Source organism: Lepidothrix coronata, unplaced genomic scaffold (genome assembly GCF_001604755.1).
Source record: "Lepidothrix coronata isolate B3197 unplaced genomic scaffold, Lepidothrix_coronata-1.0 Scaffold267, whole genome shotgun sequence".
NCBI lineage: Eukaryota > Metazoa > Chordata > Aves > Passeriformes > Pipridae > Lepidothrix > Lepidothrix coronata.
Genome location: NW_016690447.1, coordinates 1186997 through 1201946, shown reverse-complemented (window position 1 = coordinate 1201946; position 14950 = coordinate 1186997). Strand labels below are relative to the sequence as shown.

At 50.4% G+C, this 14950-nt stretch overlaps 1 protein-coding gene across 1 annotated transcript in view; it reads right to left on the bottom strand.

Annotated features, from left to right (window-relative positions):
• The window catches only part of MYOCD (myocardin), a 35319-nt gene extending 20986 nt beyond the window's left edge, over positions 1–14333 (bottom strand). Inside the window, exons 1-2 of the mRNA XM_017835981.1 lie at positions 13981–14333; positions 3734–3799 (exon numbers count right to left, since the gene is read on the bottom strand). Coding sequence (XP_017691470.1) covers positions 3734–3799; positions 13981–14035 — 121 coding nt within the window. The 5' untranslated portion in view covers positions 14036–14333. The remainder of the gene's footprint in view (positions 1–3733; positions 3800–13980) is intronic.
• Positions 14334–14950: the final 617 nt, after the last annotated feature.

Below are 14950 nucleotides of genomic sequence, written 5' to 3'. Positions count from 1 at the left end.
TCCGTGGGCGCAGCCTCCAGCCATGGTTCTGCAGGGGAAGGCCCTGGAACTGTGGTCCTTTGTCCTTCTTCCATCACTGACTGTCCCTCCCCTTCTCACTGGACATTTGTCCTGTTCCCTGCCCAGAGGCAGCTGTGTGACATGGGACCTCCCTGGCCGAGCCACGGTACCAGGCAGCAGACCATCTCCTGACACCAAGGGGGATTAACTCAGAGGGGCTCCCAAAAAAAGGCCAATCATCCCTGGCTCTTGGACCAGTGAACACCAGTCCCACCAGTCTGTGCTGGAGTCATGGAGAATCTTGCACATTTCCTTGTTTACTGGGGTTTAGTAGAAATAGAGGCAGAATTTGCATGGTGAGGGGGTTAATACTTCTCACATCCTACAAAAATTCTTTTCTGGCTGTGTAAGCAGGCAAAACTCACTGTTCCCACTGGGACAAGGAAGGGGAAGGTGTCCTGACCCACAAAAACAGTCCGCTGCAACTCTTTGTTTGGCAACAGAAATTCTCTTTCCATCTTCTGAATGGGATGCAATAAAGACAGAAACTATTTTCACACAGGACATGTGATCCTCCATCAGTCTAGGGGAGGAGGAGGAGAAAACTGAGGAGAGACAGGAAAGGTTTGGAGGCCTCTGAACTGGCTTTTGGTAGGCAACACCCAGGCAACCCCTGGAACCTCCAGTGAATCACAGGAAAACACAGAAGGTACATTCCTACTCCTGACATTTGGAAAGCAGACGGACAGAAAAGTGTTGCTGTGTCATGCTCTGGTGAGCAGCCACAAGCACTGGTGAAAGCTGGTTTGATCAGAAGCAAGATCAAATAGTGCACAGGAGAAATGAAGTTAGCAAGAGAGATGACTTTCCCAGCCCTGCTCACTGTGCAGTACTGATGCTGGCACCATGCTACAGGCACTGACCAAGCACCGTGCTATTCCAGAGGAAAATGTTGCAGAGCTCAGTAATTTATCAAGATTTTTGGAGGAATTATCTGGATGCTGCAGCTTGTATTAGTGTGCAAAACAAATAAAGACATGGTACTGGTTGTTCAGGGGATGACATCTCCGCACGAAATGGCTGAGGGTCTGGAGGCAGAGCTGCTGCATGAGGGTTCTATAGCCCTGGGACTGTGGCTCTGAGGTTTCAGTGAGAGGATGAGGTGGTGGCTGTGTACAGCAGGAGGGTCTTCAAGAGCACCTATTTTTGCATTCCATCACAGTCAGGGGAACCTTGTCTTGAGGAATCCTTGGTCCTGCAATCTGCCTCCTCCTCCTTCTAGGCAGGTGAGCAGGATCTGGCCCAGGGCAGGTGTCTGGGCAGGTCTAGGGAGAGGGTTTATCCATGCGCAACCCTATAGCTGCCTTTCTGCAAGTGACCCTGCATGCTCTTGATTCAAAATGCTTTTGCTGGCTCTGCAGCAGTTTCACTGGGGCAATAAATCTGCATGTGCTGGTGCGAGAACTGGAAACTTCCTACTCAGTGAGGCTGAGGAATGGGACGGGCTCTGCTCTCGTCTGCACTGGTACGCATCAGGAGCATCTTGTGCAGAATCTGCTGTGCCATGTGCATGCTCCAAGTGGGCCCAAACCTGCCTCTCACCATGGAGACCAGCCATGCCCATCTTTACTTTTTCCAGAAGAGATTCTCTTTTCTCTTTCCAGAAGATTTTCAACCCCTGTGTGTTACAGCCATATGGGCTCATTTCTTGACCTCCTGCAATAGCTGTGAACTGAGATCCTGTCCTAGTGCACCTCCTGGAGCCAATCTCACCTGATGGTCCTCAGAGCCAACAGGGTGTGGGAAGATAAGGTTAACAAAGACTTGTTTTTCATGAGGAATGACTGCACGTGCCTAAGCCATGGGGAAGCTGGGGCTCCCATGTATTAAATGCTAACATCTGACACTTCCTCCTGAGGTCAAATGCAGCAGTAAAATTCTGCATGTTTGTTTTTATAATGGCAAAAGTGCCTTTTCTTCTATTACTTTCAGTGAGTGAACTATGCTCAAATTTCCCAAAATGGTCTTCTTGGACAGAAACCAGACTGTAAAATCTCAGCCTAGAAGCTGGGAGTGCAAAGAAACTGTAAGTAACAGGAAAATACATTTCAGTTGCCATCAGATAAATTTGGCTTAATAAGTGGTCTGCAATGTGTAAAGTTCGAGCTGTTGGGTGCCACGTGTGCCAGCTCAGCCCTGCAGAGCAGTGCCAGGTGTGCAAACCTCTCAGTAGGCACTGCTGCTCTGTGAGTGTCCAATGAGCTGTCCTGCACCTTGTCCATGTGTCCGCCCCTTTACAGAGTGGACTTTGCAATTTCGGAGATGTTAGACATATTTTTGGCCATGGACTGTATTCCTGGTTCTCGCAGTCCTCTAACAAATGTCACAGTATTTTGTTTAAAGCTTCAGCTCCTGGAGTCTTGGGATTAAAGTGCTTGCCCTTTTGTGGCAGGTAGCATAAAATCTGAATGTTTAAACAAATAAACATGTGAAAAATGGAAAGAACATGCATTTATCAGTCTTAAAGCCATTTATCATTTTGGCAGTCATGATTTTGTCATCCTGGTCAAGTTTTCTTAGTGCTTGATGCTGACAATAATATCCTGAGCAGGTGACTGTTGCTGGCTACCTTGGCACAATCGTTCAGGTGGGCAGGGTGCAGCAAGCAGTGCCAGAGCCATGCTCTTAGTGAGGTGTTGTTCTGCTGTTGAGGCAAGAGCTGCATCACAGTCTTCAAGGTCAACCAGAAGAGACAGAAGTGACACAGCGTTTGGAAAATTGTGATCTTAGCAGTGAACCCAAGGGGTCCTTGATGAGACAGAAAGGATCCTCTACCTGGGTCCCAGGTAACCACAGATATGCACGTGGAGCCTGAGCTAGGTCAGGATAGAGTATTCCACCGAGCAGGGCTGAGCTCCCAACATCCTTTCTCCAGTGGTGCTACAGGTTTCATGATGCACCTGCAGGTGCAGAAGGGATTGTTTTCATTCACTGACTTTTTGGGCCCCAGCAACTGACTTTCTGATGCTGCCTGACTGCAGGATAATGCTGTCCTGGAGCTTGTCCCTCAGGCTCGAGTGCCAGGTGAGCAGGGGTGAGTGAAGTCAGAGAGGGAACACATTTGTCACTGTGCCACAACCAGCCCAGGTGGGGTTTCACTGGCCTCAGGTGTACCCTGATAGCCCTGCCCTGTGGGGTCCTGGCTGGGCACAGACACGGATCTGGATATATCTCAATCCTCCAGGGATTGCCTTTCCGCTCTGGGGCCAAGGCAGTTGCCTGTGGCTGCCTCCCTCCACAGCCTCTGGAATGGGCCCTCTCTACCTCTTCCTTGTCCTGCTACAGAGGTTCCTGGCTTTTACAGAGGGACGGGAGATTCCCTGCCCTTGCCTACGTGAAGAGCTTTGTGAGTCTTCTGCTTGTCCTGCTACAGTGACCTCTGGGACAGGGAACTCTGCAGCTGAACTTTTGGATGGTGGAAGGTAAACATCTCTCCTGACTTCAGTTTGAGCAGGGGCATTACAGTCTGTGTGATAAATGCTGAGCACCTCTGTACAGCACCAGGGACCATCATATTTTTGCAGGGCAGGGAGCAAAGTTCCCCTGGGAGTACTTTGCTCTGAGCTCTGTGGGTCTGAGCAGGCAGCTGGTGCCACACAGTGTCCCAGCAGTGCCCAGGATGAGCAGAGCCCCTCTGAGCCAGGAGTGGGTGGAAAAGGCAGAAGATACTCACGTGGCATGATGCCTTGGTCTGCCAGCTGCTCACGGGTCCTTCTCTGCTGGAGCCGTAGCTGTAAAACTGTGAGAGAGAGAGTGTCAGGGAAAGGTGCAGGACTGTGCTGAGATGCCAATACAGAGCGTGGGGGGGGGGGTGTCTGTGTGTGGCACTGAGGTCTGGCCCTGATCCCTGCTGCTGCTGGACCAGCCTTGTGAACAGAGTGCTCCAAGCCAAGGGGTCTGCCAGGGAGGAGCTGAGAGCCCGCACCCACCCAAGTCCTCCCTTCTGCACCAGTGGGCAGGGCTGGGCTGCTCTGGCACGGGCACTACCTGGTGCCTGGGACAGGCTGAGCCCTGCCTGGCACCTGGAATAGTGGTCTCAGGTGACCCTGGCTTCAGCTCAAATAGTTGCTGAGCTCTGCACTCTGCAGCTGGGAGGTTCTCCCTCGTCCCATCACTGTGGGTTGAGTAGAGCTTTCCAACTCCACCACCCTTCTGAGGGCCTGGCAGCACATTTCCAACCCTGCAAGGGGGATGCAGATATGCTTACTGTACCAAGGGGATGCACATAATGTGGTGAGGAGCAAATAGTGCCATCTCTGTGAAGCCACTGCTCCAAGGACCTCAAATCTCCCATATAACTCCTGTTTAGGAGCAATGTGCTGACAGATGGGAATGACCCAGTGAGTGCCATGGCCTGAGCTACAGAGCATCAATTAGGCATCCAACAAAGAAGCACCTCTCAATATCTGCATTATGTAATCACAGCCCACCACACACCTGCTGCCTGCCTCATGCAAGGCTGCAAACCTCTGCACGGCCCAGGGCTGCACAGGTTAGTTCATCCCATCTCTCAGGGAGCCATGCCTGGACTTTGACTCCTACACCTTTGGTTTTGCAAATTTGTCTTCAAGAAGACACCTGTATCACAAGGTAGAACATAAAACTTACTTCCATTCTTTCCTGCTGGAAGCTCAGTACAGCTTGCCATGAGGACATACGCCTTCCAGCAGTCACAAAACAACTGCACACACATCCCCTGCCCACCAGCACAGCCCCAGACTGCCTCCCCTCAGCTGCCCGGAATGACCCAGCGTTGGAAGGAGAAGAAAGGCAAGAATAGCCTTTTTGTCCTTGGGAGCAACCTGCTGAGCTCTGCCAACAGCTCATGTCACCAACACAGCTTCCCTGGGACATGGGATGGAGCTCAATAATAATCCTTTCCAGAGCAGTGCCCAGAGCATGAGGCTCCCTGAGATGCCATTTCTTGTGACTTTTCCACGTCTTCTGTACAAACCATATCTCGCATTCAAAGCAAATGTTTAGTGAAAGCCTCGTGTGGGACAATGATCTCCTGTCAAATTCCAGCACTTCTTAGGACACCAAAGATAGATTCTTGTCGTGAGGAAAAAATGTAGCCTTCAGTATTTTGTAAAGTCTGTGTGTGTGCTGCTCTGCTTAGGCCAGGGTGAAGCTGGTGGCTCTAAGTCACTGGCAAACCTTGCTGCCAGGAGAGTCTGTAGCCCTCCATTGCCCCATGGAACCACCCCCAGTCAGTGCTGGTTCTGCCCATGGACACAGATCTAGACCCTCACACTCTGGTACCTACACTGGACCCTGTTATCTGCACCCCCTTTGCAGAAGCCAAACAGCTCAAGGGCCCTCAAAACCAAATAACACAGTCCATGCCTTGGGAATGCCCATCTTTCCTCCTGGACTGTAGAGGCAGTTAAAAGGTAACCAGCTTGTGGCAGGTATCTTACACGGGGTGAGCTGTACCTCAGTTTCTGTGTGCAGAACCTTCTCTGTGACTGCTTACAGCGCTGAAGAGCTGTGCAAGAACTTGGCCCTTTCCCAGAGGAAGAGATGGATCTTTATGGAATAGGTGAGCTAAGGGAGGTCAGAGACTGTCCAAGAATAAAAACAGATTTGTTGCTCACCCAAGAATGGTTCTCTGCTCTCCTGGTCCTGGTCCAGTGTCCTGGGCATTAGAGCCCCTTGTCTTCAACTGAGGCAATTTACACACAACATCACATCACCAACTGGGATCAGAGACAGCAAAGCCTTCTGGAGTCACATACACCACCCTGCCAAGGACACAGCAGCCTCCCCATCTAGCTGTAAAATATCCTGAGTGAGGATGCTCCATCACTTCCCTTCACAGCTCCCACGTGTGCCAAATTATTTGCACTGTCTCACTGCGACTTCCAACACGGCCAGACCAAGGGTTGTTCCACATCCACATTGGCAGGGGGATTCTAACAGTCAGATAACTGGCTATTCAAGGTCCACATTCCCTGCTGCTTCTGATTATTTTATAGCCCTTCCCAGCAAACAAATAATTTGCCAGTCTCAGGGAGCAGTCAGCTGTTAGCCAGGCCAGTGAGGATAAAGAGGAGATGGTACAAATTCCCTTGGAGCATATCTTGGAAGGTGACAATGATTTCCAGTGTAGTGGGTTTAAGATTCATCATCTGCCGTGATGCAAGAAGTTTTGAAAACATGCATGTTTCACTGCCATAGCTCTCCCTCTACTTGTCTGCAGGAGCAGCACTTGGGAACACAGATTTCCTAGATCCCATGGCCTTCCAGAGAGCTGGGCACAGTCCAGGGGATCCTATCCTGCTGCAGATGGCTCATGCTCCAGCTGACAGCCTCTCCTTTGCCTCCTGCACTGAGCACTGCAGATAGACCATCACAGAGGGGATCAGGGATTATTTAATGATAATTTTGTGCAAGGAGAAAAAGTCTCCAATTTGGTTTTCATGCTGACAGGCAAAAAGGCTGTGACCCAGCAATGCCACTCACTGCTCCGAGTGTGGGAGCTGAGCTCTTCCCTGGCAGGTCATGCAACCTCCCTGAGGCACAGACTTCATTGTGGACCATGCTGAGCTTACAAACTTCCTTAATTTTGGCCCAATCTTAAGCCACAGAGCAAGGAGGAAAAGTTTATCCAGCCTTGTTTGTTCAGGGCACACTGTCAAAAAATGTGAGGACAGGCGAGTGCAAGTGCTGGCCATTTCCAGGAGCAGCACAAGCTCGACTGTTGAAACAGTTATTTCAGCCACCAAATATTCACCCAAATCTGTATTTCCTTATGCATGGATACATAACTTGACTCCCATAAATATCTCTGTGAACTTCCAAAGCATGTTGCAAACCATCTGAAGAAATGTAGTGGACAGTGTCAGACAATAATGCTGAACATCCCTGCAGCAAGAGGGAAAGCAGCCTCTGAGGCAGTGTTGCAGCTTGGCAGATGCCAGCTCAGGGTTTGCACCTTTCCCTTACAACCAACAGTGCTTAAAAACAGGGTTAGAGGAGCCCCTGGCACCATACAAACCACCACCACTTAGCTGCTCCTTTCCTTAGAATCTGTTGAGGCTGTGTCTCACCAGCTGCATTTCTGTCCTCTTCCTTTGCTGGAGTCCTGAGCTCTGAGTGCCACCACTCTCGATGTACAGGAATTAATTTTTCATGAATATTATTACTTTTCAAGAGAATTGCTTTTGCTAACACTTTAGAAGAACATTTATGATACAAAGAGTGGTGGCTGGAGCACTGAAGAGACAATCTTGGCCCCACACCCCCAGCATCCTTGTTGCCTGACTGCACCAGTTTGAATGGCTGTACCAGCCAGGGGGCACCAAACACATTGGTCCTGTGGTACCAAGCTGTGCTGACACCACCAGCTGCCACCAGCTGAGAGAAAGCCTTTCTTTCAGCAACCCTGCTCCCTCCTGTGGTACCCCATGATGAGAAATCCTCCCTGGATGATGTGAGACATGTCGGACATATTCCAGTGATTTCGCTCGTGAACTTCTTCTGTTAGAAAACACTGCTCCTCCCTTCTATGCCAGCACCAAGTCCCTTAACTGAAAACAGTTTTCAGAAATGTCCTCTGCAGTGAGGCTGTATCATTGGTGCACACAAGACCTCCTGCTGTCAGTCACAGCTGCCTCTGGTGACCCAAGCTCTAAGCACTGCCCGTGACTTGCAGTGGTGAGTCATCTTCCTCTCTAGGACCTGAACTCAGAGGTTTAGGAAGCTAAGAGGACAGCTTCAGCCTTTCCTGGCCAAGTGATGCACAGAAAAGACATGTTCAAATCTTCTCTCCACCCCAGGAGTAGGCAGATCTGGCCATCTGCTTCAGTCTCTGAGGGTGCTTTGAGACCAGCGCTCAGCAGACAGTCAGGGTGGGCTGGGACTTTTATCACCTGCACCAGAGCATCTCCCACACTGGGGTATTGCCAGAGCACTCCTACCACCATCCTCTGCTTGGAGAATTTGCTTTAGCAGCACAGGGGGCTGAGCAGCACGAGAAGAGAGGGGAGTGCCCTCCTGGCAGGGTTCAGGACTAGGACAGGCAGGCAAAGCCATGGCTGACTTGACCTAGTGTTGGGGACAGTCTGTTTTCAAGAAGGAGGATGGATCAGAGCTGTCTCTTCCCACCAACACTTACGTAGTGGCCAGAGCAGGTTCTCTGGAAACTCTGAGGAGGCACAAGGCTGTCTCAGCATTCAGCTTGTTCTTGCAGCTGAGTCGCGCTGCCCAGGTGGGCAGATGCAGATCTATTGCTGCTTCTTGACTTCTGACCCAGAATCTGCCCCTTTCTCTGATGGACCCTCTGGCAGTGGGACTGACTGATGCACAGTCCCTACTGCTTCAGCTTTTTCCAGTTTTCTTACATAGTTTCAAGTGAAATTCCAATAATTCACAGAATCACAGAATTGTTTAGTTGGAAAAGACTTTTAAGATCATCCAGTCCAACCTTTAACTCAGCACTGTCAAGCCCACCACTAAACCATACCCCCAAGTACCACATCTATTTTTATTGCTGGTTTCCTCCCTGCCCAGGCTGCACCAGCACCTTTGCTCTGATTGGGAACCACGTTCACAATCAGTGCAATTGCTGTTCTCTCATCCGAAATGAGTCACTGCTGCTGCCAGAAGTCATAGTGGGGCAGTTACCTTCTGCTCCCTCCACTTTGTGCTGCACCAGCCAATGCCTCTGGGGACTGGCAGAGGCACCACCTTATGCCAGCTGGACCCAAGTGCACGACCGTGATGGGAGTCAGCAGTCTGACAAACAGCTGAAGCTGACACTGCCACTAAAAAAGCAGCAGCAAGTCACTGTCCCCTCTGCCAGCCACCCCAGCAGCTCATTCCTGCCCTCTGTGGCTCAGAGCTGGGGTTTGGGGAGGGCGAGTGCAGATTGGTGGTGCACGGGATGGGGACATCTCTGCTGGGGCCAGGGGGGAGTTGGCAACAAACTGGGAATGGGGAGGAGGGACTCCTGTTTGCAACAGCAGCAGTTTTGTTGCCTGTCAAACAGCAGCTGAGCAAATGTGAAACACGGATTTGTCCACGGCCTTGTCCACCAGAGGAACCTGGTGACCTGCCCCTGCTCACACACACTGGATGGCAGAAAACAGCCCTGGAATCATAGAATATCTGGAGTTGGAAGGGACTCACAGGGATCATCGAGTCCAGCTCCTGGCCCTGTTTTGGACCCAGCCTCCTTCCAAAGGCAGGACTGCTGCAGGTTTTGAGACTGTCCCAAGGTCCCAGCAGGGCCGGAGCAGAGCTGGAATGCTGGCAGGGTGCAGTCAAGTTGCTTGTGGCCTTCTCAGGGCTGTGTCTGTCTCCCTCTGCAGCTGTGTCAGGAGCAGGAGCAGTATCCACAGCAGGGTGCCCCACAGGCAGGGCTGGGAGCAGGGGGCTCTGTTCCAGCTGGGCAGCAGGCTGGCATCAAATCCCTGATGTGGGGGCTGGACGTGGGTGAATGTGGAGTCACCCCGAGCTGGGTGACAAGCCAGCCAACCTCCTGGGTGCTGACACCAGCAGAGCACCGCAGGACTTGTTTGTCAGGAGCTGCCGTTTTTCAAAACACCTTTGCCAGGCTCTGTCCTGAGCCCCTCCGTGGCTCTGTGCTCTGGTGACAGCCATCAGCCACAACGGGATTTCTCTGTAGCATCATGTCTCCAGGCCCATGTTACCCTCTGACAACACGGCCCCTGTGGGAACCATGTGAGCAGAGATGAACCTCAGGAAGCTGGACATGGCACTGCTCAGCCAGGACAGCCATGGAAAACCCTGGTCTGTCCTTTCCCAGGTGGGTGCTGCTTTATCTTTTCCTATGCTGTCACTTCAGAGGTGGGAGCATTTTACCTTCTCCCAGGCAAATGTGCTACAAATATGTGTGTTATCTGGGGGATTGCCCTGAAAATCTTGTCTACATTGGTCAGAACTATATTTCTAACCCCAAGTTTGGGTCTTCAGGAGCCTTGGAAGAGACACAGGACCACAGCTAGCTAGCAAGGAGCCCAGACCACCAAACGGGCACTACCAGCTGTGAAATCCCTCTGAGGGCTTTCTTCATCATGATGTGCAACCCTGATCTCACCATGGTCCTGAGAACAGGCTCTCACCTTGGAGTCTTCCCTCCAGCACCCCCTGAGCAGCCCAGACAGATGTCCCCCAAAGCACAGTGAGGTAGTTTCAATTTGTGCTACAACACACACCCTGAGAAACATGTGACTGTCTACTGAAACACTGAGGTATAAGATGCCAGAAAAACAAAACCAAGCACAAATCCATCTACATAAAGTTGGTGTTCTACAAAAACTTCACAAAACAGTCTCATCAGTTACAACGAGGCCATGGTTTGAACACACACACTGACAGTGACCTGCACGAGTTCACAATCCGAGAGGAAACACAGGCTCATGTTTTATCTTTGGACACCAGGAAAATAAAAATAAAGGTTCGGCCAAAATGCCTGGCCTAACACCCTACCAAGACCAACTCTCTTCTGCCTCTGTTGACCTGCCGATTTTGTTCCAAATCACTCTAGCCACCAGAGGCAGACAGAATGAATTCCTCTCCCCTCTCAGCTTCATTCAAGCCCTATGAGCAAGAATGAATCCTTTCCCTCATGGAGCCAGGCAAGGCTTTTCTGCAAACCCACCCCTATGTGTCCATAATTAGGCCTTGGTACCCCATGCCAAGCCATACAGAGCCTTATTTATAGTGTCAAACTTTCACTTCTCACCAGTTATCTAAACTACCACTGAGGTTAGGCAGATATTGGCTTTGCAAGCTCTTTCCATACCACTGTAAGAAAAGGTAAGGGTTAAGGTTAGATTCGCATTTGTCGGTTTTGTCTGTTGTGTCTGATGCTGCTGCTGGAGAATAACTGGTTTGTATTTAAAGAAAATCACATAAATTATTGTCTCTGGAAAGAGTTAAATGTGTTTCTGGAACAGCACTTAGACGTCCTAGTTGATTTAGTGCAATCCCATTGATAGTTGGAGCACATGGGATAGCATGGCAGACTTGAAGAACCATCATTCCTGCAAAATTTGTCAGGATGACCTCAGATCAGAATATTTATCTTTGACAAAACAGACAAAATAAACAGGCACACAAATCCTCGAGGAAGGGGAAGGGGACCCTGCAGGACAGCAGCATGGAGGTGTTTTTCCCTCTCTCCTCTGGAGTGGTTCCTGGTGCCCAGCACTGGGGTAGCTGCTGTTTCTCCACATGGCAGAGTTTTACTGGTCCTTCACTTGGACCACTGGCGAGACCAGAAGAGGAGAAACCACCATGGGACTCCAGGGAGGATTGCTGGGCACGCTGTGAAAAGCCACTGCTTTTCCACCACACCAGCCTTTCCTGGACACGCTTTCTTTTCCTTGCTACTAATGCTGCCAGATGGAAGCGAGAGACCAGAGAGACGATGCTCGAGCCACACCTACGTCCCACCACCTTCTAGTTGCCACCTCCTTGCTCCATGTTCTCCCTGAAGCATGACACAGAGATTAAAGGGATTCTGGGATGAAGAAATAAGTAATGTATCTCTAGAACTATTTAACACACTCACATAGCTCTTTCAGCTGCTCAGCATGTGCAGGGCATGGAGAGAGAGCAAAAGTTTAGTTACTAAGATTGATTTCAGCCTTCATTAATATTGTCCTGGAATCCTTCAAAAGGGATTCAGACTCATCATGAGTCATGGAGAACAGTTAATCCTTCCCAAACCAGCCTCACACCTGCCTGCACGAGACCACTTCCAAAGCGATGGTGCATTGTCAAGCCTAGCTCCTTGGGGCTTGGAATTTTGGGAGCTGATCCCTCCCAGCTCTTTGCAAGCTACACAGCTCCCTGAAACTGCTACTGCCCTGTGTGACAGCCCTTGAGCCATGCAGGATGGTGTGGGGCAGGGTGACAGGTTGTTTGAGACTTTCATCCCTCTTCCGAGGAAATGGAGGATGGTAAATCAGAGCTCTGCACCTCCTGCCATCCTTGGGGCTTTACAGCTGACAAAGCCTGCACACGGGGCAGGGACACCAGAGAAAACTCTGTCCCAAGAGATTTTGAACATAAAAGACATTTCATTAAATGTTAGCTTTTTCATCTCTATTCCCCATGTTATTAAAAATCCAGCACAAACTGAAAGCAGCATTATTGACTTATTTGTGTTCCTCAGCATCCTGCTCTCCTCCCCTGTCTCACACACTGCGACAGGCAGAGTTGTGCTGTGGCCATGTCCCATGTCACCTGTAGTGGTCCTGGACGTGGGGACAGCGAGGTGCAGACGTGCATTTGGGATTCTGGCAAGCCCAACTCCAACAAAATAAATAGGCAGTTGTGGGAATAAGTCATGAATAAGAATGCTCCACAAATTGACTGTCCTAGAAATGCTGAAAGGCACAAGAATTTATGGACACAAAGACCCACAAAGTTTACTTTTCCTGGAGAATCATTTGAAAAATATGTTTAGAGAGCCCACTCTTGGTTCCATAATAAAGCCAGCTTACAAATAAACCAGAAATGAGCCTTAAAAACAACCCTGGTTCATTTGAAAAGAATGCAGGGACAATGCACAGCCCATCCTCCGCTCCTCAGGGAGGTGGCAGTATTGCTTTGTACATGCTGGAGGAATTGTTACAGACAGAGATTTTTTTTCAAATGAACAGCAGTGTACCATAATATACCAACAAAATTTAAGGAATGACTTAATCTAATGAAATGTAAGATCAGAGGGATATGGAAACCACACCAAAGACCTGGACCCAAGCTTTGTGTAATTGAGCCAGACTAGGACAGTTGTGTTTGCACACACACTCTGGGGTTTTCAACCAACTGCCAACTTTGTATTTGCTGAGAAAACAAAGTTTAAGTTGACCACCCAGCTATCTAAGAGATCCTGATAACACCACTCATATCTCCTGTCAGTATCATAAATCTCCAATTTCATTATCTACAATGCAGAAAGAGGCAAAAACACCCACGGCGTGGGTGACATGCCAGAGCGGGTGCAGCTGATTTGTCTGAACATCCTCATAGATAATATTCCCAGGGAGATCTTCACCTCTGAGAAGGTCAGAGAAAGCACCTCGAGAACGTTTTTTGACATTTCTGTTAAAACTGCAGTTATGTTATTAAAAAAACTACAAGTCAAGATACCCACTCTCAAACAGAGCATACTTACTATAGACACAGCCAGTGACTAAAGGAATGAACGTCCAGCAGAGGGGCTGATCAAGAAGCGACCGTCCCATAGTTCACCTTCACTCACCTTCACTCACGCGGAGCGTCCTCGGAGAAGCCCCTGAGCGGAGCTTCCCCGGACTTACGAGCCGGAGGCATGTTTTACTGCAAACCCTCCGCGAGTGGCAATCAATTGTGTGGCTCTGGTTTTATTTCTCTGATGATGTCACTTTAAATACTTTTCATGTTCCATTTGTTATTTTTACTTCTAAAAATGACGCATTTCTTCAAATTCATTTTTCTCCAATTAGTCACAACCTGATGGAACCAGCTCGGCTGCCTGCCTGTCAGAGACAGTGTCGGGCCCGTCCACACCGCGACTGTCACAGACAGACCCGCCAGAGCACCTGGAATACAGGGACGGCAGCAGGCACGTTGTTTATCCCAGATGCCCTTTTGGCTTCCTGCCCAAATCTTTTGCAGCAGGGCCAGAGCAGGAGAACTGGGAACTGCAATTTTACCAGAAAAAACCACAGACATAAATCAAAGACAATGAAAAACCAGGAGGAAAAAAGCAACAGAGAGGAAGGAAGGAAGATGCGTCTCTCCACTTGTGGAACAGTCTCTGTAAGAGCAAAGCCGTGACAGCTCTACAACCCCTCGAATCTTTGCTCGCATGCTGCTTCCGAACATTTAATGCAAAACAGTCTGTGGCTACGGCTTTCCCAGAGAGAGAAGGTTTAAGAGAAATCTCAAGGTTTTCCCTACCTGATCTGAATTTGCTCCGAATCAGCAAAGAGTGCTCAGACCCCAGGAGTGTCATGGTGACTCAGGGACCAGATCCAGACGCCCCTCACTTAAACCATTAACTTCCTCCACAGGGAAAAGCCGACCAGACCGTGGCTGGTGCTCAGGATTCATCCAGCTCTCCTGGACTCTTTGGGTCCTTTTACAGCCGGCTGGCAAGAAGCAGCAAGTGGCTTTGTAAGATTTGGTCCCATCCAGCACTGACCCTCCACAGACACCAACTGCTCCCCTTGTGCTGTGTTGAACTAATTAACGTGGAGCCAGCGGGAGCCTCCTCCCGCCCGGAGTTTACTACCAGCAGCTGGGTGTCCTGGCTGATGTCATCGTCTAGCGGGGAGCAGCGACTATCGGAAAGGGTCTTAGCAAAGACAGAAGTTTGATATCTGATACTAATTACTACCGGCCGTACGCAGCCAATCCGGGCGCTCCCCGTCTCAGCCGACTTTGGGAGCCGCTGGAAATATCAACAGAGCCGGGCTTAACTCTTTGCAGCGTGGTGTGAGACGGGCTCTGCCCCCTCCGCTCCCCCCGCGGCGGCCAGTGCGGCTCCGGGGCTGTGTGTCCCAGGGGGAAGGGCCGGGCTCAGCCCGAGTGTCCTGGGCGAGGGGACGGCTGGGTGAAGGTCCTTCCCCGTGAGTGCCACCTTGGACACGCTTCCCGTCAGAGAGGACTCGGCTGCTCGGCAAAGGGAGCTCTGGCTCCGGCTGCTGCCGCCCCTCGCCCGCACAGAGCTGTGTCCCGGCTCACACAGGGAGTGCGCACAGCGGGGCTCAGTGTTTCACAGAATCCCAGGATATGCTGAATTGGAGGGGACCCACAAGGATCATCGAGTCCAACTCCTGGCCCTGCACAGGCCCATCCCCAAGAGTCACCCCCTGTGCCCCAAAGGATCAGCCAAACCCTCCTGGAGCTCTGGCAGCCTTGGGGCTGT